The 24,667-nt window shown below is 34.6% G+C and overlaps 1 protein-coding gene across 5 annotated transcripts in view; it reads right to left on the bottom strand.

The window, feature by feature from the left end:
- The window catches only part of MCU (mitochondrial calcium uniporter), a 43,963-nt gene that overhangs the window by 14,410 nt on the left and 4,886 nt on the right, over nt 1-24,667 (bottom strand). For 2 of the 5 annotated variants that reach the window (XM_089255466.1, XM_089255469.1), the window contains exons 2-6: nt 18,961-19,122; nt 15,517-15,592; nt 15,044-15,214; nt 9,869-9,973; nt 2,679-2,839 (exon numbers count right to left, since the gene is read on the bottom strand). In XM_089255466.1, the coding sequence (XP_089111592.1) occupies nt 2,679-2,839; nt 9,869-9,973; nt 15,044-15,214; nt 15,517-15,592; nt 18,961-19,062 (615 nt within the window). In that variant the 5' untranslated portion in view covers nt 19,063-19,122. Of the gene's footprint in view, nt 1-2,678; nt 2,840-9,868; nt 9,974-15,043; nt 15,215-15,516; nt 15,593-18,960; nt 19,123-20,387; nt 20,660-24,128; nt 24,148-24,667 lie in introns of those variants that run through there. The other 3 variants (XM_089255468.1, XM_089255467.1, XM_089255470.1) reach the window with 3 other exon arrangements.

Genomic DNA, 24,667 nt, shown 5'->3' on the forward strand with positions numbered 1-24,667 from the left:
TGAATAAACTTAATTTCATTCAGTGTATGAAAAAATGTATTTTATTAAATTTTCTCTCAATCAAGCTCACGGACTTGACCGCAGCAAAAAATTGCTACCGCAGGGGGGCCCCCATCGAGGGGTTAGCGTACCAACCTCTCGATGAGTATAAGAAACAAGCCTGCCGTTCGGAATCGGCAATAAATTGTAGGTCCCGGTCTAATTAGCCCTCGTGTGCAGAAAATGACCGTGGTGCGACAAAAATGATCAATGAAATGATCAAGCTCACGGACACCCTGAAATGCACTCACGGACACCCTGAAATGCTCTCACGGACCCCTGGTTAAGAAACCATGCTCTAGACTCCACAGCAACCATACACTGGACCATATTTGAAGTTATTTCAAGAACTGGTAAATATTTTATGTTGAACATTAATGGTTACCATAAAAATGCATCCATAGATCGCCTTAAACCATGTTTTATGTTAAATAATAATTTATGTGACACTTTGAAAAATCATTATATTTCCAAATATGGCCGAAGAGTAAAATTTCTGTCATTGACCCTTACGATTCATATAATTATGTACAATATATGTATTGCAATATTTTTTAATTGTGCGATTATTGTTCAATTTTTCTTTTCTCAAGTATTTTGTCTTCAACAGGAGTAGTAATAGTGTAGCGCCTTTTCATCGGTTTGTATAGGTGGTGCACCCCATTCACGCTTCTTGTGATTGTAGAAAAGAAAAAAAGTCAGTTTGACTCGTACCATTGATTTTTAAACGTGTGTGTCTTCCTTCTCATTATATTTCTTTTGTATATAATAAATAGTTAAGTTTTCAATGTGTTTTATCTCATCACCACAAGCATCGAACTAATTTCCTTCAAAGGCCCCCCCCCCTCATCAAAAGTCAGTAAATCTGAAACCCCCTCCTCAATGCTGACCTAATACTTGAATAACCCTATACAGGGTGGTAACTATCTGCAGCCAAATAATTACACACGATTCCTTGTGAAAAACTGATATGAAAAGTGCTTTCAGTTTTCTAATTTGACAAATAATGAGTTATAATGCTTTAAAAATTTATGATGTCACTTCATAATCTTGCCAAATTCACCAAACATATAAAACATATAACTTGGCATTTTTGAAAGAGTTAATATTTTATTAATACTAGAATACTAACAATACTAATTCCACATCTCAGAAATATAGGCAGTGATGATGTAGTTTTCATCAGTTTTCATTTTAGTTAGTATTCTAGAGGTGTCCAGTTTGAAACGTGCTGGCTTGGGAAATTAAATGCTACCAGCATCGAGGGTTCAAAGAAAAATTTTAAGAGCAAAAAAACTCAACTTGGCTTTTATTTACTTTTTTTTTTCAAAGCAACACAATGACTGGACTCACCAGCTTGACAAACTAACTGTTGCCACTCACACAAACAGAAAAATAATAAGAATAATATAAAAATATCTTAACAACAAACATAAGACTTGACATCCTCCTACCTTAAGTTGTTAGAAAACATCTTAAGCCTTAGAAAACAACTTAACCCTTATAAAAATCTAAGTGAGAATAAACATAATAGGTAAAAATTGTGACCTGAAGGGGAATTGAAACTCGAAGGGGAAAAAAAATTAGAATTAGCATCCAAAGAAAAAATGAGACTCAATTTTCAAAGTTTGTCTTGTGGGAGATTTTACTGTCCTGCCAGACCTAGTCTTCACCTCCTGCATACTGGACTTTTGAGTGTCATCTGCTGAGATTTCTAGGAGGATAAGTCTTTGGACCAGTCTCAGGCATTCACCTTTAGATGTTTCAAACTGGACCGATCTCTTCCAGGTAATTGTTTGATTACCAATCCTAATGGCCACTGGGGTGGTTGAATGATCATAGTGACAGACTCTCATTGCAAGGATGCAAAACTCACTATGATCCCTGCTCTGTCCCCATAGGGGATATAAGCTGGTCACCCAGAGAGGGTTTGAGCCATGGTGGAAGAGCGACGCCAGGTCTAAAAAATCTTATTTTCAGAAGCAAAAGCATATAATCGTATTAATTTGCTAAAATCTTACTAAATACAATAAAATCATGATGGTTGACCAGGTATGCAATACGATAATATTTCTATGAGTCTCCTACTAATAAGAATGGAGTCTTTTTTAGCAAAAAAGGTTTTTGTACTTGGAAATTGTTTTTTTCGTTCATTCGCATGTCAAGATGCCTGGTTTTAGCGGTAGGTTCTTGAGCAGGAGCTGATTTAAATAACAAAAATGTCGCTTTATGTGCTGTTTTGGCCTAACTCCTGGCCACAAGAGAACATGGGGTTGAGCAGCACCGTAGTATGTAGTTATTTGTGTGCATGTGTGTGTGTGGCTGAACGCATCCTTCCTCTTACTGCGAAATATGTTTTTAAAAGGTTTAGAATAATTATATTTCATTAATGATTTGAAATAAAATTTTAAATGCTAAGAATTTGATTAAAACACAACACGTCTGAATGTTTTAATCGCCTAATGTACATAAGTATGGAACATATATACTTTTGAGTCATCTGCTGACAATCATAGAAACTTCAAGGTTGAAATGAGCTCAAAACATAAATTGTCTTAACTGAGAAATATAAGAAAATAACGTCACTTGACAGAAACACCATCAAATAGAAGTTAATGTCACAAAAAATTAGTGCATACCTTTTCCAAGGGTTCCAGTTCTTCTAAGATATTCTCTAGTTTTTCAACGAGTTGCCTTTCCACTTTTAGTTGATGTTGTTCAACATGTAGAACTTCATAGAGATGAGAAACACATGCTCGTATGTTAGAAAGTCCTTCCAGATTTTCTGATGTTAACATATCTAGGACATTAATAGATCCAGTTAAAATTATATTACACAATCAAACCTGGTCATGCAAATACAAAGGCCACAAGTAGGGTTTCTAAATTTGTGACATTTTGAAGCCCTTGGGAACGGGAAATTGTATTTCTCGAAAATTATAGGGAATTCTCGAAATTACATATTTACAGTGAAACTGTTTACACGACACCCTCAGTTTATACGACGTTATTTTTGCCCTCAATTGCTCTTTATAATTTTTAAAGTTAAATATTTCATTTATGCGCCACACAACTTCAATTGCGCGACATTTTCACTACACAAATCCAAAATTCTATATTTAATTGAATGATCCATGCAGTTAAACATAGAAGGTTTACAAATTTTTGCATTGAAGGGTGAATTGGCACTTGTGCTTGTGTACACAACTCTCTTAGTGGAAGCCCTGCCTCCAGGTTTATTGCAGTTTGGCCAGGCTCTGATAAACTTATACAATTTCACATTTTTCTTGCTGCGGATTGAATTAAATTTATGCGCCGCATGAAATATTAATTTCTCCAATTTTCCCCCAGTTAGCAGAGGGGGGGGGGGGGAAGAATGCCTCACCTTTTGTATAGTTTGAATTACAACTTTCCCATGCAGCACTAAAATGGCTTCATTTCAATTATGCTGATCGCATGCATACACATCCTTCTTAATCACTACCGATAAATATAATAATTCATACCCACTAACACAGAATGAGCATTCAAGAATTCTGCATATAAAACTGCATCTAAACGTTTGAGATTTTTAGCTTCAACTGTACGAAGTGATTTCCCTACTTGTACATCTCAGTTTTTTTTGGCATTTAAAGCCATTCAGATTGAAAGGCCGATCATGGTCAATGGTTTCATCCCACTTGAAAGTAAAAAAACAACCCTTCCTCTCCCTGCAATTGCTCTTTTATTTTCCTGCAAGACTGCTTAAAAAATGGGGTAAGTTGTAACGGATAAATTTTCCCAGATGTGCTTCGATTGGGCATTACAAGCCATAAAACTTCCTTTCTCAATCACTTGCAAGTGGTTAGACGAAAAAGGAGAAAAAAGGATATTTTTTTTTAGTATTAAGGTTGCGGAGAGAGGAAAAACAGGAGAGTATTAGGCTTATTAGTATTATTCTCCATAGACAAAGCGCCTTTAATTAAGGCCAGAAAATATGGGGGTGCTGATGAGTGAGAAAAATAAAATATGTAATATGTTTGTTTGACTTTAGAACGGAAGAGAGCTTCCTTTTTTCAGAAATGGACGGATCCCACACAGAATAACCGGGATAGCTTTTGACGTGCTATACACATTTGGAAATCACAACATCACAACAGACCTGGAACAGTGTCCTTTTTTCAGATATTATCTCCTTCATTCTCATCACTCGTGTTTCCACTTCCCAAAACAGTATTAGGATTTTATAGTAGGCACAATCATTAATATATTTTACACAAACTGTGAATGCCCCTCCCTGTTTTTTTTTAATTTATTCTTTCTTCCCCCCCCCCCCCATCTCCTTCCCAAGCAATGTTATGCTATAGAAGATGGCTATAAGTAAATTTTTTTATTTTTTATTATTCATTATTCATACATCATATACATTTCGGAAAACAAATAAAATCACCAAGGGATGATATGATATATGAAGCCATACTGGTGATATACAGTAAAACCTCGTTACGTCGTCACCCTGATAACTCGTCACTCCGGTTAAGTCGTCATTTTTCTTCAGACACTTCCAGCTCTCATAGACCACAATGTTATTAAACCCTTGTTTACTCGTCGCTAATTTCGGTTAAGTCAGTCGTCAATATGAAAAAGTTTGACAAAGAGGAACAGACTATTTTTATGGCTCCCATTAAAAAAAGAGCTTGTTAATAGCATTCTCATATGCTTAAAAGTCACCATAAAATCCTATATATCCAAACGAAACAGTTTAAGTAACGAAAGTTAGGCTGGGGAAGTTCATTTGCCGACTAAGGTTTTTGGAACGTTGGGGACTGTTCAAGCTAGATCTCATTTCTGCCTGGGCTCCATTGGAAAACTGAACAAAATGTGAGACATCCAAGCTCTGTCGCAAGAAGCAACATAAGCACTTCGCCCCCTCCAAAACCAAAATTTATTGATATGTCAAAGATTAGATAATGGAAATCAAAAATTATGTAAATCAAAGAATCAAATTAATCAAGTTAAAGTCAAAGTGCAACGGCACGGATAATAAATAATCCTCTCCACCAAGTCAAAAGTGTTCGAGATTACTTGATGTATATGTAAAATTAATGTGCAATAGAGAATTCTGTTATGAAGAAAAGCTACTTATTCAAACAGTTGCTCTGTTAGTCTATTAATTAAAAATTACTAGTTTAAACCAAAGTGTACAGTACATTTCACCACAATAATTTAAGTAATAAGAGATAAAAAAGATAAAAAATTGCTTTTATTTTTTCTTTTGCAATCTATAAATTTTATTAATATTTTTATTTTGATTCATAGTTTAATAAATGTCATATTACTTTAAATTTATACAATTTTCATAACATTGCACATTAAAACTGACGGAACTCCTCTTAAGTCGTCACTCCGCTTAAGGTGTCATAATTTTTCGATAACTTGAGGTGACGACTTATTGAGGTTTTACTGTATATGATCCATACTGGTGATTATAGATAAATGTACGATTCATTTTGTATAATAGTATCACAAGTATATAAATACAATTCACCATGTATAAATGAAACGGTTTCTAATAATACTGTTATAATTTATTAGATAAAAATTTATTAGATGACAATTTTTGAAAAAAAAACCAAATAAATAAATAAATAACTGAATATAGTGTGGCAAACAGGAGTGCCAGTTTTAATAAAATATTATATCAGTCGTTTTAGTGTTATCTCAGAATCAGAGTGAAAAAATAGATGACAAATAAGCACAAGACTTCAAGACAAATATCATCAGATATGATATTTTAAAAATATTGTTCAATATTAGTAATAGAAAGTACGAATTTTTTAAGCAATTTTTTGAAGGAGTATTCATTTTTTTCATTTTGGATATCGATAGGTGGTCTATTGTATTGTTTTGGAGCTAAGTAAATGAAGTTTTCACATAGAATATTTTTATTCAGTTCAGGAATTACTAAAATTTGATTCGGCCTTCTGGGATTGATAACATTACGTCTACTGCACGGAACTCAATTTCTGTGAACGGAAATGCAGATTTTATAGAAATACAAATGTCTGATGGATAAGATATTGAGGTTGGCGTAGTTGGTCAAAGTTATACTTCCATTAAAATTAGATAAGATTTTGATAAATTTATTTTGAATTTTTTTTTTGTAAAACTTCATTAATGTTAGTGATATAGTCTCCTCCCCATGCTATGAGGCTATAGTTTATTTGAGATTGAATCCAGGCATTATACAGTGTGTGTAAAAAATTATTATTTACTTTGAATTTTTAGATAAAAAAATTTGCTTAGAAAAATCTTAATTTATTTGAAACATTTTTTATATGGGTATTATTTTTATATTTTCAACAAATATTCCCACTGATTTAAAAAAAAAAAAATTATTTTTAATTTCACTTTCAGTATTAATATGTCACAACGGTAATTTTCCCTATTTCCCGGAAATTTTTCTTACGATTTCGGGAACGGGAAATCATAAAACATTTTTGAGAAAGGGTGGGCAGGAATTATGTGTTAATGTTGGGCTGTTATGTGTTAATTTATTTTTAAACGGGTCGATTCATGACCCCGGAGGAAAGCTATTCTATCTATTGACATCACCACCTATTTGGACACGACACTGGTGTTCCCCTTGTCGAAGTAGTCAATTGGCGGTACACAATTCTCCCACTCAAAAAATTAGAAAACGTAGGAAAAAGGACTAGAAAGTAGGATAGGGTATACCCTTAGATAACATAATTATAGCATAATAAAAAATCATTAATTTTTTTTTCATAGCACTATTTCAGTATCCTATAAGATTGACTCAAGCCAAAGCAAAATGACAGAAATGACTTGGTTACAAAAATCAATTTTTGGCTAAAACAGGGTACTTAACAACCACAGATAATTCTTTTGTCTCAACTCACAATATATATTACATTCTTTTTATGAAGTCTGCCAACTGTCTTCGACAATGCACAGAATATTATAAAGGCATGTAAGAATGATGCTCCTTCGAGACCACTTTCAAAAGCACAGTGCAAAATGTGTAAATTACAAGCTCAGATGTTAATAAGTCAAGGTGAACCGGATAGTTTTACTGCGTTGTCATCCCTTTTTTAAAGGAATTTGTTTACATTTTACTGTTCAATACCTGTTCAATATACTGTTCAATAATAGTTTTTGAAAAATGAAGTACTTTCACTTCTAGCTCTTTGCTGAATATTGTAAATATTGTTTATGCTTCTGCATGCCTTAAAAATACAGAGGACAATTGAATGCTATTGGGTAGATTCAGAATCATCAAACCTAGAATAGGCTTATGTATCCAACTGCTTTGTAGTGCAAATTGTTGTTTTGCCTACACACAAAATATGCACCATAATTTTGAATGATGAATGCTAGCTAGTGTCCAAAGTTGAATTGGTGTAGGTGGTAGGTACTAGACTGTAGTTCACTCCGCATCGAGCCAAGACAGCTGAAGAAGCAAGAAATGAAACATGGAAAAAAACTTAGAAACTGCCTGAGAGCCGAGAGGAGAAGGCAGAACAAAAGGCAAAAATTGAAAACCCAACCCACACAGGTAAAAGGCTTATATCCCAGAAGGGACAGAGCCTGGGTCTTGTCTGGTCTGACAGAGTTACTGTCCAAGACCACGAACAAGTAAATACAAAATTATTTCTTCAATCTAGGCACAAGTATTTAATGACTACTCTGCTTGTTGAACCATCAAACTAAGCAAATTAAAAATTAATAAACCAAATGATCCACATACGCCCCCAAGCAACCTTGAAAATGATACAATTTCTGCTTTGGCAGAACCATTAATTATTGTAATCCACATTTGTAATATTTGGCAATATATTGATGATACCCTGTCAGGGTTGTTTGGTTTTTTTTTAAAAATGAAATAAAAGTGGCCTAAATATCTTTTTTCCTTGAAAAATATCATATTGGTTCATTATTAGCCAAAATTTTTCATTTTTACCACATTTTATATTCTTGTGGTACATTCTGATGGTGTATCTTTAAATGGCATAAGATGGCATAAGTGGTTTTTTAAAGTTTCATAAAAGTGGCCTGAATATATATATTTTTTTTCACATGAAGTATCTTAGTTATTTAAAGTTATATACAGAAGCCAAAATTTCTCATTCTTACCACATTTTCTAACCTTTGACTATATTCTGATGCTCTATATATCTTTAGCAAATTCATGAATAAGGATTGCATCACACATTTAAATATAATGGTGTATTATCTCACAGGGTTTCTTTTCCCCTTCACAAAGCAGCAGCAACAGTAGCGATACCATCATGATAGGGGCAGGTGGTCCTATAATCCAATAAAGACACCAGCTGTCCTTACAGGACAAAGACCAGTGTACTAGTAGTTACATTACCTCACAGACATTTTCATTTTCTTTCCCATAAGTAGCACATCTCCTGTATATCGCCCAGTCTTAATATTCAATAGTTGTTTTTTTTATACTTTCATGGTTAAGCCCAGTTAATCTAGGTTCTACTGTATAGTAATAACAGATAGATGAAAAATAATCAGCTATATACAGGGTGATTATAATTTAAGTTTTGATTCCAAAACTATACAATAAGTACTGGTCAGAATGACTTGAAAATTTACATGGATACTCCTGAAGCAATGGAAGTTTCTTTCGCAAAAGAAAAAAAAAGCAAGTAGTGCAAGTAGATGATGCTGTACTTGGCCAGCAGTATAATCTATTTTGTGCAACCACATCATTTCGGCACTTCCACAGCATGAGTGTGCGGATAGAACAACTTCTATCAAGATGCATATTGCAATACCAGCAAAGCAGCTGCTGAAGACCCATTTTGACAATAACAGGATTGCACGACACCTGGCCGGCCATCAGTTTATTTGACTTTAACCCTTGCAACTTCTGACTGTGGGGGGTACCTCCAAATGTTATGAACAGTGGTCGGATTGCAAATTTTGGTGAATCGCAAGCTTCAGCACATCCGGTTAGAAGTTCCTCAGGAATATTAACGGGGGGCACGTTTGGTTTAATAAAGGTGAATTGCAAGCGCATCCACATGACCACCATGGCATACTCTGATCTATTGTTGAACAAGAATTTTTGTGCTTTCACCTCATAGTTAGAACACAGTGGACAACATATTTAACATTTCTTGAGTAAGTTGTAGTTATTTTTTCAATTACTTTGTTTTTTGTGATGTTTCCATGAATTATAAAATCATGCAATGCTATAATTAAGTTATCATTTTGCCATGATTGGGTATTGTTTCCATTCTGTGAGCAAATTTCTGAACATTATCATTTTGCCATGATTGGGTATCATTTCCATTCTGTGAGCAAATTTCTCAACTGTTGGATGATGTCATTAATTTTACATTTTTAAGTATTTTTGTATTTTTCCCCCTTTACCAAAATAAAATTGAATTTTTTCAGGAATATTCATGTCGATTTTCAAGTCATTCTGACAATCATTCTTTTTTTTAGAGCTTTTTTTTTAAAAATCAGAACCTTAGTTATTATCACCCTGTATATCGTAAATCATCGCTAATTAATCTGCATTAAGTATGCTTCATTAAATACATTATATTCACCTAATTTTATTATAGTTTTTGCAAAATAGCTTGCTAATTAAGCATACTGATTTGGTGATTTGTATTGATTTTGATCCACTTTAGCAATTTGATTTTATGAAGTGGCTGATATTATCAGCTGGAGTGGCTAGTGTAGTGGCTAAGTATTGTACATATTTAATAACAAAATACATATTAACTAAGGCAACATGAATTGCATACAACAAAAAATACATGTGTATAAGAGTTCATTATGAAAAAATACTTACTTAATTTTGGAGGACAAACCAAATAAACTTTTTCATTGATAGTGAGATGGAAGTTATCTTGCATGATTGATGCTATTGATGTTGATGAAGCTATTTTAATACCATCTGTGTGAAAAATATCACAAACAGTAAATAACGTCTCTAAATATTTCACCAATTATAATGAATAAATAAAACAGGTGAACAGGAAATATAAGTGTAGCCAAAGGTTTGCCTGTGGACAGCATATGACTCCAAGTGATTTTGTGTCCCCCTCCACAACATGTAACTGTAGAGTTACATTTGTGGGTGGGTGGGGGGGGGGGGAGGGCTTCTGGGCTCTATTCATTACAGCCCAGAAATGTAGGTGGTAAAAATAGGTAACAGGAAATAAAGCACAAATTTTTTTTTTTTAAATAGACACTAAAAAAGCATTTATAAATGTGAGCACACTCCTACACAAACAAGACAATATGGATATCTATATGAGGTCATAAAACCTAAAAAGACACTTATTCAGAAGCAATTTTTATATTTAACATCAAGATCTTATAACACATTAAGTAATGATATAAAATTCGAAAGAAACATAAACCGCTTCAAAAAATTGCTTGTAGACTACATTAACTCCTGTTAACTCAATCTAAAGAAACGCCAATATCTGCCATGTGTTTAACTGTATTTTATTTTGTGAAATGAAACATTACTGGTGAAAATAATAACCATACCTCGTACTGCGGCCTACTGTTTGATCAACTTGTATTATTTATGTATATTTATGATGTTGTGTGTATTGTGTTTCAATAGTCTGCGTTTGCCAATCAATAAAATTATTTGTGGTTTGACCCTGGACAGATCATACATAGATCTCTTGGGTCTATTATGGATATTTGCTTTTGATTCCCCCCCCCACACTGTAATATGTTTTGTCTCCTCCCCCCCCCCCATTTTGTATGGTTTGTGTTAATACATTCTAATTCTAAAAAAACAAAATAATGTAAAAAATGAAATTAAAATTAAGGATTATCTACTTTGGCCAAGAAAAGATACGCTCCTGTCTGTGATAACCTTTTTAAGGAAAGGAGCAGAGGCGGTCTCCCAGGGATATGGCCAAAGAACTCAACATAAAGTTATTGGTAAATAACACACGAGAGTTCAAATTATAGCAAAGAGTAGATACTCACCATGAGTTCAGGTGTTTAGTATAATTAAGAAAATTTATCAATTTATAAATGCTGTCTACATTTACCACTCCACTTAGTGTCACCTGATGATCACCAAAGTATTCTCTTCTCGGGATAGAGAAGGCAGGACGTTGTCCCACATAGTGGAGTGGAGAGTTTCTTCTTCCTCTCTACACACAGGAGAAATAGGTGAATCTGCATAGCAGCAGTTGTGTAGATGTTTTGATAGGTTAGCATGACCAGTGATGATCTGTATAACCTGTCGAATCTGTTTTCTGTTCAGTGAGGTAAGCTTTCTGGCAATATTTGGTTGGATTCCCAAGACAAACTTAGCCTGTCTGCAGTCCTGCCTCGAATCCCAGTGATGATAATGTTTATTTACTTTCCATTGTTTGACATCTCCTTTTAAGGTTGACATCAAAACAGGATAAAAGGGTTCAGATCCAGATAGCTTCAGGTTCGCTGCCTCTTTGGCTGTCTGGTCTGCAAGTTCATTTCCCTGGAAATTGAAATGTCCAGGAACCCAGTAAAAGTTGATGTTGTTGCCTGCCAAGTTATTCAGCATGTCTGTGCAGTGTTTAACGCACAGTTGAAACTTGAGGAAGTTGTCAAGAGCCATTAGTGCTGCTTGGCTGTCAGAGAAGATAGCAATTTTTTTGCCATGATATCCTTTAGAAATCAAGCTTTCAGCCAGTATGGCTATTGCTAATACTTCAGCTTGAAAGACTGTAGTCGTTTTGCCAAGATACAAATGTATCTTATGGTAGTCATGACCCACTCCAGAGATGTGGAAAATTGCTCCAGCTCCAGTAATCTTAGAGCCATCGATTTAACATTCGATATAACTCCTGTTGAGGTGTTATCAATTATGTTAGCAACTTCATTTCTCCTGGGTATGTGGATAGTAAAGTTTTTAGTAAAATTTTTTTGTTTTGGAACAGGAGTCTTTTGGCATTAGTAGAGAAGGGATTTCTACTTTTCCCAGTAGACAATTGTCAAAGTGGTTCTTAAAAGAAGGTTTGTATCCCAAATAACAGTACTTGGTGCAAAAGGTTGCAGCTTGTACATGGTTTTGAAAGCTTCTCCTTGTAGACACCATCATAGAGGTGGCAGCTTGACAGCAGTTTCAAGGGCAACAGAAGGAGAGCTGGGTAAAGCTCCCGTGATAAGAATGCATGCTTATCTTTGCATTTTTTGTAAGACAGTCCTGTAAGAGGTATTTGCTACCACCTGATGCCTAGGAAGATGCTATTGCCTATAAATATGTGACCCTGCTCTTGGGTTTTAACAGTTATTGAAAATTGTGTCGAGAAGACAAGATCACCCTCTTATTTATAAGACATTCCTGTTTCTAGCATTTTTCATTAAAATCGCTGATGGTACCTGTTCTGTGGAATAAATCTGTGATGTCCTGCATTTTGTTTCATCCTCTGCTCATTTCAAGGACTTATAAGAGAAATTATCCAGAACAATTTGGTGTCAGAGGGGGATAATTCTTAAGGTTTCTTCTTGGTTACCTTAACGAATTAGTCTAATGACCAATATCTAAAATCGTGTTGTGAACTAAGTAACCGATCCTCTTGTTCTCGGCAGTGTTTTTAAATGAAATTCTAATTCTAAAGAAAAAGTCTTGAAGGTCGACACTGACAAATGGCTGCTTCTCATGGGTACATTTTGAGTGATGAAACCTTTCTGGGTTTCATGGTATTGTGCCGATTGACTGCTGATAGTGACCTCCAGTTCCACTCTGCCTTTCAATATCTGTGTGACTAGAACATTGTGCTATTCTTTGATCATTTGGAAATCTTCTATTAGATGCCACCTGCCATGACTGACCTGAACTGTGTTCTTTGGTTCATTCCTTCATCATGATTGGACTTGTGCCATGTTCGTAAGCAGAACACATCGCTTCTAGGTTTTCAAGAAGAGACGTGATACTCAGCTGAGTATGGACATTCATGGCTGAGACCAAATCATTATGACTGAATAAAATTTTTGAACTGATATCTTAATCGAAAAATTGTTTTTAACTGAAATTGAAAGGTTTAAATTGTAGATGTAACATCTTAAAAATACTTATTGCAATAAAGTAATTGAAGTTTAAAATCTTGTTTACTTTCCTTCTATGGTAATAAACATCTAGTGATCGACTTGGGTTTATGCAGAGACTTTTCTTGGTCATTTGTTATTGCCAATGTCTTTAGCCCTATCCTGGGAGCTGATTTCATGTAACAGTTTGAGTTATTAGTCAATGTCAAGAGCGTCAACTTATCAATCAACTAACATCTCTTAATGCCAAAGGTAATGTCTTGCTTGGTCAGCCTCCTGGTTTGAAGACTTCTTGCAATCACCAGCTTCTGTAAGAGTTTTAAAACATTACACAAACTGCTCTCAATCAGATTCCTGTTGATCACTCTAAGTCACACTCCATTCTCACTGATGGTCCACCTATCCCTTCTATAGCTCCATGTCTTGGCCCAGAAAAGTTACATGCAGTCTGACAAGAATTTCAAATGCTTTTGGCTCAGGATATAGTTCACCCATCTTAAAGTTCTTAGTCCGTCTTAATCCTTAGTCAAGTCCCATTCATCTCATAAAGAAAAAGATGGGTTCTGGTATGTCTGTGGCAACTTTCGTAGGGTCAACAATGTTACAATACTGGATTATCACCCACTGCCACACATCCAATATCTTGGCATGGAGCTCATAGGAAAGAAAATTTTCCTCCAAATTGGACCTTGTGAGAGCGTACTACCAAACTCCTGTCAATGAAAAAGATGTTAAAAAAACAGCTGTCATAACCGATGGGACTTTCGAATATGCTCGCATTAGCTCGTTTCCTGTTGTGGCCTTTGCATAAAAATGTTGTTGGAAATTGATTATTTCTTGCTTACTGCACAGTTCCCAGTGATTAAACAGATTGTGAGAAAGAAATTGATAAAAAAAAAACCATCACTAACATACTTTTATTTACAGTGACAATTTATTTACAGGCAAAAACTCTGTATGCTAGAGGTAAACGGCACCATGCCACAAAAGGGAATTACAGGAGCACAATGAGGGAAATTTTACAGATTTTTTTTTTCATGTCTTTATTTAGAACTCACTTGTTTTATGAAGTGAATATCTGTTATTTATTGAAATAAGGACTTATTATAGTCCTATTTATGTCCTATTAAATAGTGTTCTATACCTATGTTTAGTGTAACGAAAGTATTACTATTAAAAACCACACATGCACTTTGTCCATATTCATCTGCGGAACTTCTAATAAATTTGTATATGTTGGAATGTGCATATCTGTGTTGTGAACATAATGTAAAGTTGTTTCTATGTAATGCTTGTTAGGTGTAGTGCTGTCATTAGGCATCGATTTTTCTAATTATGAGTAAAGTGCAATGATAGAAGATTTTACCATTATAGGACTGTTGCTATCTGTGGCGAGACTTTTTAATGGGGAGAGTGGCTCGAATTTGGGAACCACAGAGAACAAACTTCAGCTGACCACCACTTTGGCAAGAGTGAAGTTTGAACCTGGGTCCTCGCAATGCGAGTCCGTCACTATGACCACAGCAACTATTGAAAGTGATGCAAATCAATAGCAGTATCCAAATATTGACAAAAACGGACATAATGCCCTTAGCCTCTAGCACACAGAACTAAGACGAGACACAAGAGATCCACAAGCAAACTGAACCAACATGGCTGATGAAATGTCAGATGAGCTTGCAACATCGAATCACTTGCTTCTCTACCAGCTTCATGTTTATGATACATTTTTTCTAACTTTTGGTATAAAAGATTTTTAACATTTTTTTCTAACCCCTTTATTTCTTCGAACTTGCGTTGTGCCATTTTAATAAATTAATTTAACTTAATAAATCAACTTGAAGTAGTATTTTTTGGAGTGAAGTCAATAGCAGTCACCATGTGCTATAGACTTAATTCCCAAACACCACATCCTTGGTAGTTCAAGCATTAGAAAAAAGATGAATGATGAAAATATATTTACCAGTTGTTTGAACAGTTACTCTGTCAACACCTTTGTCCTCCTTTTGGATATCAGTCAAAAAATCACCAGCTGTGTTCAGAATAGGCTTTAACGTAAATCTGCATTTTTCTTGGCGAGATGGTAAAGGAACAGTAATGATGGGCAATCCGTTTCTGTATAGTACTTCCACCTCTGAAAAATTTATGCATGGAAAAAAGAAGTCTTCAATAATAAATTATAATTACTGGATTTTTTTTCTGGTACACATAAGGATTATGTACATAAAAATCTCGGGGAGATTAGGGAGCTGTGTTATCCAAAAATATAATTAAATCCATAGGTTCTATCGCCCTCTTCGTTCATTCCATTGCCCACCAGAGGGTGATATTGCCCACTTTGGAATCTAATCCAATCATAATTAATAATTCAAGCTGATTCTAAAAGGAAGACATTCATGGCATTATTGTATTATTCTATTTAAAAAATAATAATACCATCAGGCACAGCAGATCCCACAAAGGAACAAAAGTACTTGGCGGTGAGCTGTTCTTCTATGTTCAACTTCTTTTTCTATGAAAATAAAAATTTGAGTGTAAAATAACTATGCAAATATATTAAACATACCATATTTCTTGGCATAAGCCTTAAAGTAAAAAAAATAAGTTTTTTCTAGTCGAACACCAATTTTTTTTAAAGGATGAAATTTCATTTTCATGTACATAACTTCTAATTTCTTTAAGATTGTGCAAAAAAAATTCTGACTAATAAAAATGTAATGTAATGTACAGGTGGATAGCGACTTCCACACATAACTGGTTCCTTTGAAAATGTGTACACATGTTAAATGTTCAAAAGTAGATGAATGTAAAAAAAACAAAAATTGTACATATGTATTTTGAAATATTTATTGCACAATATACATAATTAAGTTAACGGAGCATGTTTAATTTATTTCAAGTGTTTTATTTATAAAATTGTCAAGAGTTAGTTGAATACCACCTTTTTTTTTCTTTTCTTAGTTTAGTTCATTCATGCATGGAAGTAAACAATTTTTGCATGATCAACAAAAATCTTTAAAAAATTGAATTTTTAAAGTGTGCGAATTGTGCGAAAGTCGAGGGCTGCTTGTATGCATTTGCTATATTTGAATGTTGTATGATAATGCTCTCATCCAAATTTCTTAAAGATAGAATTTTTTTTTAAACCAAAATGAATACAAGAGCAGGATTATGTGCACATCAGGGTTGGACAGTTTCTTCTGAAGAGGAAAAAACCAGCCAGAGCAAATAGGTTTCTTCCGCGAAGAAACTAGTTCCCTTCAATAATTTGTCATAAGTTTGAACTTATGCTTTACGAATGGCAAATGTATATTTTTTATAGAATCAAATAAAGCTGTAGCAGTGCAAGAGAAATAAATCTCTCCAAGAAAAATGCAAATTCTCTATTTTTGAGAAATCCTAGGCTCAAGATCCGCAGTAAAAGAAGATTTAGAATGCCCTTTCGCAGAAAAATCCTCTACAGATCACCATTGCAACTGTCTGGCGAGTACTTCTCAACAATACTAAACAATCTGCTTAAGTAGATCAACTTCAACAACTAATGTGTTGTTCAAAGAAACCCACACCAACAAAAACTCACACGAGAGAGTTCGAGTGGTCAAGTCAATCCTCAACACAATTCTGACCAAGTCTAGAAATAAAATCTAGATATGTTTAAATAATGGGAGAAAAAATGAACTCAGAAAATGAAATAAAAAAAGTCAGCTTCAATAGTTTGCCAATAGATTGTGAAATTATAAAATTTTTAACATGACTATTATAACAATTCTAGTAAAACCTTTTCCTCGAAAGAAGGATTTTAACTTAGAACAGTCTGACTTACCCTCCTCATATACAGGGTGAATCCGACCTTTTCTGCCAAACAAAAGTGGGTGATATATGAGCCCAAGTGGATCATGAAACACCCCACCAACCTTGTCCTATCTAAAACCATTTCCGAGTTATGGTGGATAATCGATTATGAATAAAATGGGTCAAAAAAATATGTGTCAAGTCTAAAAAAAGCTGCATTTGTGAAGTTTTTAAGAGACTTACATGCAAACTAAGCACATATATATTGAAAGAACAGAAAAATCCTATGAGATATAATTTTCATTGAAATATTTGGATTTATTGGCGAGCTACAACTGCTGAAAGATTGACAAAGTTCAAAATCAAATGGTTGCCAAAATTTTTCATTGCCAATTATGCAAATACTCTTCTGGCTACAATCAGTCAAATTTACCAAAAACTTGTCCATGAACTGGCAAGACAGCGATCGAAAGGTGGCTACAACATCGGCTGTTCATCCTTCAGGATATCATAATAAGTGCGGAGATGCATAAGGCACCTTTATCATGAGCTATTTCAACTGCGTAAACAAAGAAGTGAGCACAAGAGGTTAACATACAACCAGTATTTAAGGGAAACTTCCCTGACCGCGCAGGGTCACCGGATCTGATCAGATTCAAAAAATAACACCAGAATTTCCATAACACAACAACAGTTAGACAACCTTATCTCAAATCTGGCAACAGCGTGAGAATCGACCACAATTGCCGAAACATGATCATGGATACCAATCCCAAAGAGAGCAAAAAGGAATATATTCAAAAAAATATAACTATATTGAAACTAAATATGGTTTCTTTGCTGGGCCGTAACATGGACATGTTACACAAGCATGTTTGCGTTTCATGTTAGACCATACATTCTTTGATGACAATTGTTTGTACTGATGTGTACTATCACCTCTTAAAGTTTTGCTTATCTTTTCTGAATTACCCTGCATAAAGTGAAGTAATTTTAAAAAATTGTTAAGAAAACTCATGCCATTTGCATTGAAAAAAAGTCTTGGAAGTCTAAAAAATTTTTTATCACAAAAAAATTCATAAAAATTAAGTTTAAAAAATTAGATTGTGAAAAAACAGTCCAAAGATTTGAGTTTTTTCACAAATCATATTTTAAATTTTTTGTGAGTATTTAAAATTTCTTTTAAATATATTAGAAATCCATAAAGTTATTTATATTCATAAACGATATTGCTTGAATAATTAGGCTTCAAAACATCATTCGTGTCCCATTAGAAAATATTTTTTTCTCTCAAAGTTTTTGAGACATATATAAAAAATTTTGCATGGTCAACAAAGATGGTAGAAGCAATAAATAAAAAATAATAATTGAAATCTAGAATGATGGGTTTCATTTCATTATTCAGTTGAATGATTTCAAATAGGAGCAACTGTCTTATTTTAATGATTTTTGTTTTGCGAGCCACATTAAATGTATTGATTGCCGAAAAAAATTATAATTCTTTTTTCCCAGTCTTTTTTACTTTATATATTTAGGAGAATTTCAAAATAAAAGTTGTAAGGTAACTCCTGTTCCCCTGATCTAGAAATATGTTTGAAAAATTGTGTTTTTTCTCTCACGAACAATTACACAAAAACAAAGTTTAGATAATTTTTTTGCATGTAAATTTCAAATGAAAATGTAGGAATTATTTTTATTCATATTCTGTATGTTTTTGTGAACATTTTAGTGCAAATTTCACTTGAATATATTAAAAACTCAAAAGTTATGATTCCTTTTCTTAAACAATATTGCTTGCAAATAGAGCCTCAGAAAAGTCATATACATAATTTTTTTGATAAATTTCAAAAAAAAAAATTTCGAAAGGTTTTAGAGATACACATATGGTATTTGGTTAGTAAGTATAGTACATGGTTAGTAAGGATGGTGAAAGCAACAAATAAAAAAGCAATCAAAATCTAGGACCATGGGTTTTCATTTTGGCACTTTACTGGATGATTCGAAATGGAATGACACTCAGATATTACTGTACATTATTGCTTTAACATTTTTAAAAAAAAAGAAAGAAAGAAAAACAGTGTTACTCACCTCAAAAAATTTAAAGCATTTCCTAGGTGACGTTCCAAAAATAAAAGACCCACAAAAAAGTTTATGAAAATGAGATCCTTGCTTTAAGAGAATCAATGCCATTCGTTGAACAGTATTACTATTGCTTAGATATGCCCAATATTACCAATACTGCACTAAACACTAAAAATAAAAACATTTTTTATTATACATATTTATTTATACAGACTTGTACTGAGGCCAGAACCCCAGAATTAGTAAAATATATAGTTTTTTGTAAAACACTAAAAAGGGAAAAATATGAAAAATTACAGAAATTGGCAAATACATGACGAACTGATTAAATAAAATGTTATCATAGAGCCTCGAGAGAGGTAAAAATAAGTATTTTGTAAAAGAAAATGACAGACTGTAAATGAACACACACAAATCAAACCTTATTCATGCGTCACCCGAGTAATGCATCACTCCGCTTATGAGGTCACTTTTTGGAAGTACCAATTGTCCTCTATTGAAGGGGTTGTCAAACTGTGCGCTGCCAACACTTCATCAGAGGCAGCGCAGAGCTGCAGCCCTGACAAAGTTTTTACAATACCCTTTGTTAAACTGCCGTGAATAAATGCTGATTAGGAAAAAGGGGGCAGCAGGTAGAAAAAGTTTGAGAACCCTTGCTCTATGGGGGGATCTAATGTTATTAAATTCCTGATAATACATCACACACCTCTGTTTAAGGAGTAAGGTTGACTTTTATTGTTCGTTCAACAACTTTTGATTTTACTTTTGTAAAACGACTTAAGATTCATGTTAAATCTTTAGCACCAGATTTTTCCACTGTAGAATGTCCAATCTGTTACATCATTATCATAAAAATTGGTTTTTTTTTATCTATATCAACATGAAGTGACAGTACATGGAAATATGCTTCAAAATATAAGAGAAGTTTTTATTAATCCTTTAAAATTTTAATGAAAAAGTAATAATTCAGGCTTATTTGTCCACTCTGTTACATCTTCCAAAAATCCAAGCAACACAACAGAATGTAACCTCGTTAGTGCATCACCCAGTTAACACGTCACTCCGCTTACCGGGTTGCTTTTTGGAAGTCCCAATTGTTTTCAGGCAGGAACTAGCACAGCTATGGCTTACTCCGTTAACGAGTCACTCTGCTTACTAAGTCATATTTTTGCTCTCCCTAGAGTGACTCATTAAAGAGGTTTGACTGTATACTGTGATTTAAAGCTAAACAACTCGTGGCATGCCATGGTATCAGCACTGGCATGCAAATGCTTTTCAAAAGTTAAATAAATTTTATTCCATTTTTCACACAATCAAAAAAATTCTTCGAACTCTTATGCAATTCTTTTCCTATGAATAATGGTCTTGTTGGCTGCCAAAGCTATATTTAGTATGGCAGGAACTTTGAAAATAAAAATTATGTGATGACTTACTGTTGAATGTGATTTCATTGTGTTCAGTTTTTCATCTTTGTGCATAGTTGCTTGATGTCCCATGTGCACGAGATTCAGGGTCATCCGCATGTGGAAGGGACATGCATTCTATAACACAATTACATTGTATATGTATCCATGAATTCTTGGGAAGGGCTAAGCTCTCTTATAAACTTAATTGGGGAGGGGGGGTCAAGCACACAGAGTCCTCAGGTTCCAGTGTCTATGCCCAACACTGTGTAAGTAAGGTTAACTTTGGAAGAGTTGATCAACTTCGCCCACGAATATTACGAAGTCATCACCGAATAAGGAAAAATACAAAAAGTATTTAAAATCCAACACAGCACACACACAAAATGGACAAAACGTTTCTTTCCTACAGAACATCATCGATTAAATCAACCTTCCTTTTTTTCGGATTTCCTTCTCACCCAGTTTTTAACTGGACACGGCAATTTCAAATCTTATCTCAAGAGATTCCACTTGGTAGAGAGTTACATATGCAGTTGTGGAAAGGGAAAGGAGAATCCTAAACATCTGATCTTTGAGCGTTCAAGGGTGACAATTCAGAGAACTGTAATTGCACGTGACCTACGGAAGCTACCAATTCAATGGCCACCAAGTACCATCAAAATTGGTGTACTCAAAAGAGACACTGTGCGCCCTTTGAAGATTTGTACATAGCATTAAGAAATAAGGCTTCTGTTTTCATTCTTTCGTGTTGTTTGTATTTTTTATACGTGTATATTTTCTTTTCGTTTTCTTCATTTCCTATATTTATTACATTTTAAGTATCTGCATAAGAGAGATTTTTCTTTTTCTCTTTTTTTTTTTTCAATTTTTTAATATACGGGGGTTGGACAAAATAATATGACACCTGTGAAATGAGACAAAATCCCTATTAATTGGCTGTTGGCGCTCCTTTTGCATTAATTACAGCTTGTATCCATCATGGGACAAACAAATACAAGTCATGCACAACAGTCACAGGGATACGTAGCCACTCCTCCTGCAAAAAGGTCATTAATTCAAAACATGTCTTTGGAGGTGGAAACCTACTACACAGTTGGCCTCCAAAATATCCCACAAAAGTTCAATTATATTAACATCAGGGGCCTGAGCGGGCCACACAAGTTGTTGCAGTTTATTATCGTGTTCATCAAGCAAGTCTCAGACAATTCCAGCAGTGTGAATGGGCAAATTATCAACTTGGAACACAGGTCGAGAATCAGGGAACAAAATTGTACCATTGGATGAAGATGGTTGGCCAGAATACAGACATGAACGGATACTTTAATCCAGCCATTCAGGACAAGTAGGCCGAGACCACAGTGAGAAATCGCTCCCCCTCACAGTATCATTGATTCCCCCCCCCCATGCTTAACAGTAGGGAGACAGTCAACATCATAGGCTTGTGCTGGCGTTCTCCAAACCTAAACACATCCGTTAGTCTGGAATAATGTGAACAATGATTCATTTGACCAGATGACATTCTGCCATTGTTATGTTCAATTCTTGTGTTCGTGACATCAGGTTTGTCGTTTCAAGGCATTGCATGGTGTCACCAATGATTTTGGAATAGTCGCTCTACCTTGTATGTTTGCTGCATGCAGTTCACGGGGATAGTTTTTGTCGATACACCTTCCTGTAGATGTGTGTTCATCTCAGATGTTATCTGGGATGCTGTTATCTTGTGCTTTCTGGCCACAATCCGCTTCAAAACCCATCTGGGTCTATCAGCCATCTTCGACTTTCTGCCACTGTTATGCTTGGTAGATGTCTTTCCCTGTTTGCTATAGACTATTATTACCATTGACATAGTACTTCTCCCGACACCAAAAAGGGTGGCCGTTTTCATTACTGTGGTTCTGTCAAGACGGGCTCCAACAATCATGCCTCTTTCGAAATCTGTGAGGTCAGCCATAACAAAGTTTTAACACCCCAATATACATCGCATCCGAACGCTATCACTGCTGCGACTAGACTGATGGGTGCACATTATCACCCACTAAGTGGAACTCTTCCACACTAGAGGGCAGGCGTATACGACAGGTTCCCTCGAGTGTTGTTTTTTGCATAGGTGTTCACATTATTTTGTCCAACCCCTGTATATATATATACATATATATATATTTTCCATATTACTGTATTTCTTTTTCACTTTTTTTTTGTTTCTGTATTTTTGTTTTTATTATTTTTCTATTTTTATTGTTCCCATTTTTTTCTATTATTATTTTTCTATTTTTATATATTATTCTTTTTTTTCCCCTTATTTTTTTTTCATTTATATATATATATATATATATTTTCATATTTTTCTTTAAAAAAACAATTTTTCTCTTGTGTAATGAAGTATTTCAATTTTTCTTTTGTTTATTTTCCATGGTAAATATGCTGATTGTACCATTATTTATGGCCCTATGTTATACTGTGTGGTGCATAGGGAGATGCCTTTGTGACACAAAATTAAAAAAAAAATCATGCTGACCGAGTATCCCACTTGGGTTGAGTACCAAATCTTAACTCTCAGTTGCTCAGCGGAAAAGTATGTCTTCACTTCAAACGTCGTGGCCAGAATCAAGCTGAGAGCCTGCGTGATACTAATGCAGTGCCCTGATTGGATGCTTGTGGAATGGTGCTACCCGATTGGTCTATTTGAATTTTCTTAGAATTCCAGCTCGAAATGAAATGGCTTAAATTCATTTCAAGCAAGAATTCTAAGAAAATTCGAATAGACCAATCGAATGGCAATCTCCAATTTTCCATCCACATACTAGTGGATTTTTCATTCATGTTATGCTATGAATGACGGTATGCAAAATACACTCAATTTTTTTTACCTAATACACATTTTATTTACATACCTAGGGTTGGGGTTCTGGATAGGACATGTGGGATGAAATGTCCCAAACTGGTTTTGGGCAACACGTGCAGGATAAACTGTCCAAAAAGGTCCAAGTTTCAAAATGTTATAGAGCAGCGGAGCCCAACTCCGCGTGCACTTCCCAGGGGCTCCGCAGCCAATCGAGAACAATAAAATAAATCAATAAATTTGATAAACAAACAAAAAAGATGCCCAAAGGGTACCGCCATATAAATAATATACTAAAAAGGGCTCCTCGAGGTAAACAGGGCTCCGCCAGAAAAATTATTCACTGAAAAGGGCTCAGTGAGTCAGAAAAGGTTGAGAACCGCTGTTATAGAGAAACCTATGGAATTTTTTTTCATTATACTAACATACAAAAAAAATATATTAGCTGAATATAAACTGTCCAACTAAATCAAAAATCTTGTAAAAGGTGTCATTTGTTTTTTTTTTAAGTTAATTATTCTACCAAATTAATGGTTTTAAACTCGAAATCTGATGGTAAATTAATATCACTCATATAACTGTTTAAATACTGTTTTTTATTTTTTAGTTTGCTATAAATGTTATTTCTAACTCATATCTAATTTTTCATGTATGATTATTAAACAGGTACTGTATTTAAAACAGTGCTTGCCGAAAATCCTGCCGAATATACCAGAACACTTTTCTTAGATAACATTATAATTATACAAATAAATATCAATGGTGCACCATTGGAGTTGGCCATTTATTTGAAAAACGCTCTGGTCGCCGTGAAAATTACACAGAACTATAACACAAATATGTATACATTAAATTTCAAATCCATGCATTACTAATTTGCAGGATAGATGCATGGGTGCAACTTTTAAGGAGTGTCTAGTGCCTCTTACCGGACTCTGGACTGAAAGGGGCACCTAATTCACCCTTTATAATTGCTTCGACATTACACGGGATGCCAAAATTTGTGCTTGCCGTCCCATGTGATAAAGTACGTAGTTGCAGCCTTAGATGGATGGCAGCTGCGGTGGTTGAGTGGTCATAGTGATGGACTCGCACTGCGACAGCGGTGGTTGGCTGAAGTTGGTTTTCTGTGGTTCCTAACTTCGAGGTGCAAATGCAAGTTCATCTCCCATTAAAAAAGTCTCGCCGAAGAGAGCAACGGGCCTACAATGGTGCAAATGTTCAAACATTACACTTCACTCATAGTTCAAAAAATATGTGGTAGATGGCAGCACTATAACAAGCATTACACAAAAACAAGCTTCACATTAGGTTCGCCACAACATGGACATGCACATTCCAGCATGCATGTACCAATTCGTTACACGTTATGGACGAGGTAGGCTACATGTGTGGTTTAGTAGTTAGCCCTAGATAAATGGTACCACGTACCAAACACAAAGCACACTTGAATGCTGGGTGCATACAC

Source organism: Pholcus phalangioides, unplaced genomic scaffold (genome assembly GCF_987345545.1).
Source record: "Pholcus phalangioides strain wild (caught in Gottingen) unplaced genomic scaffold, Ppha-v1.0 ptg000042l_1, whole genome shotgun sequence".
Classification (NCBI taxonomy): Eukaryota; Metazoa; Arthropoda; class Arachnida; order Araneae; family Pholcidae; genus Pholcus; species Pholcus phalangioides.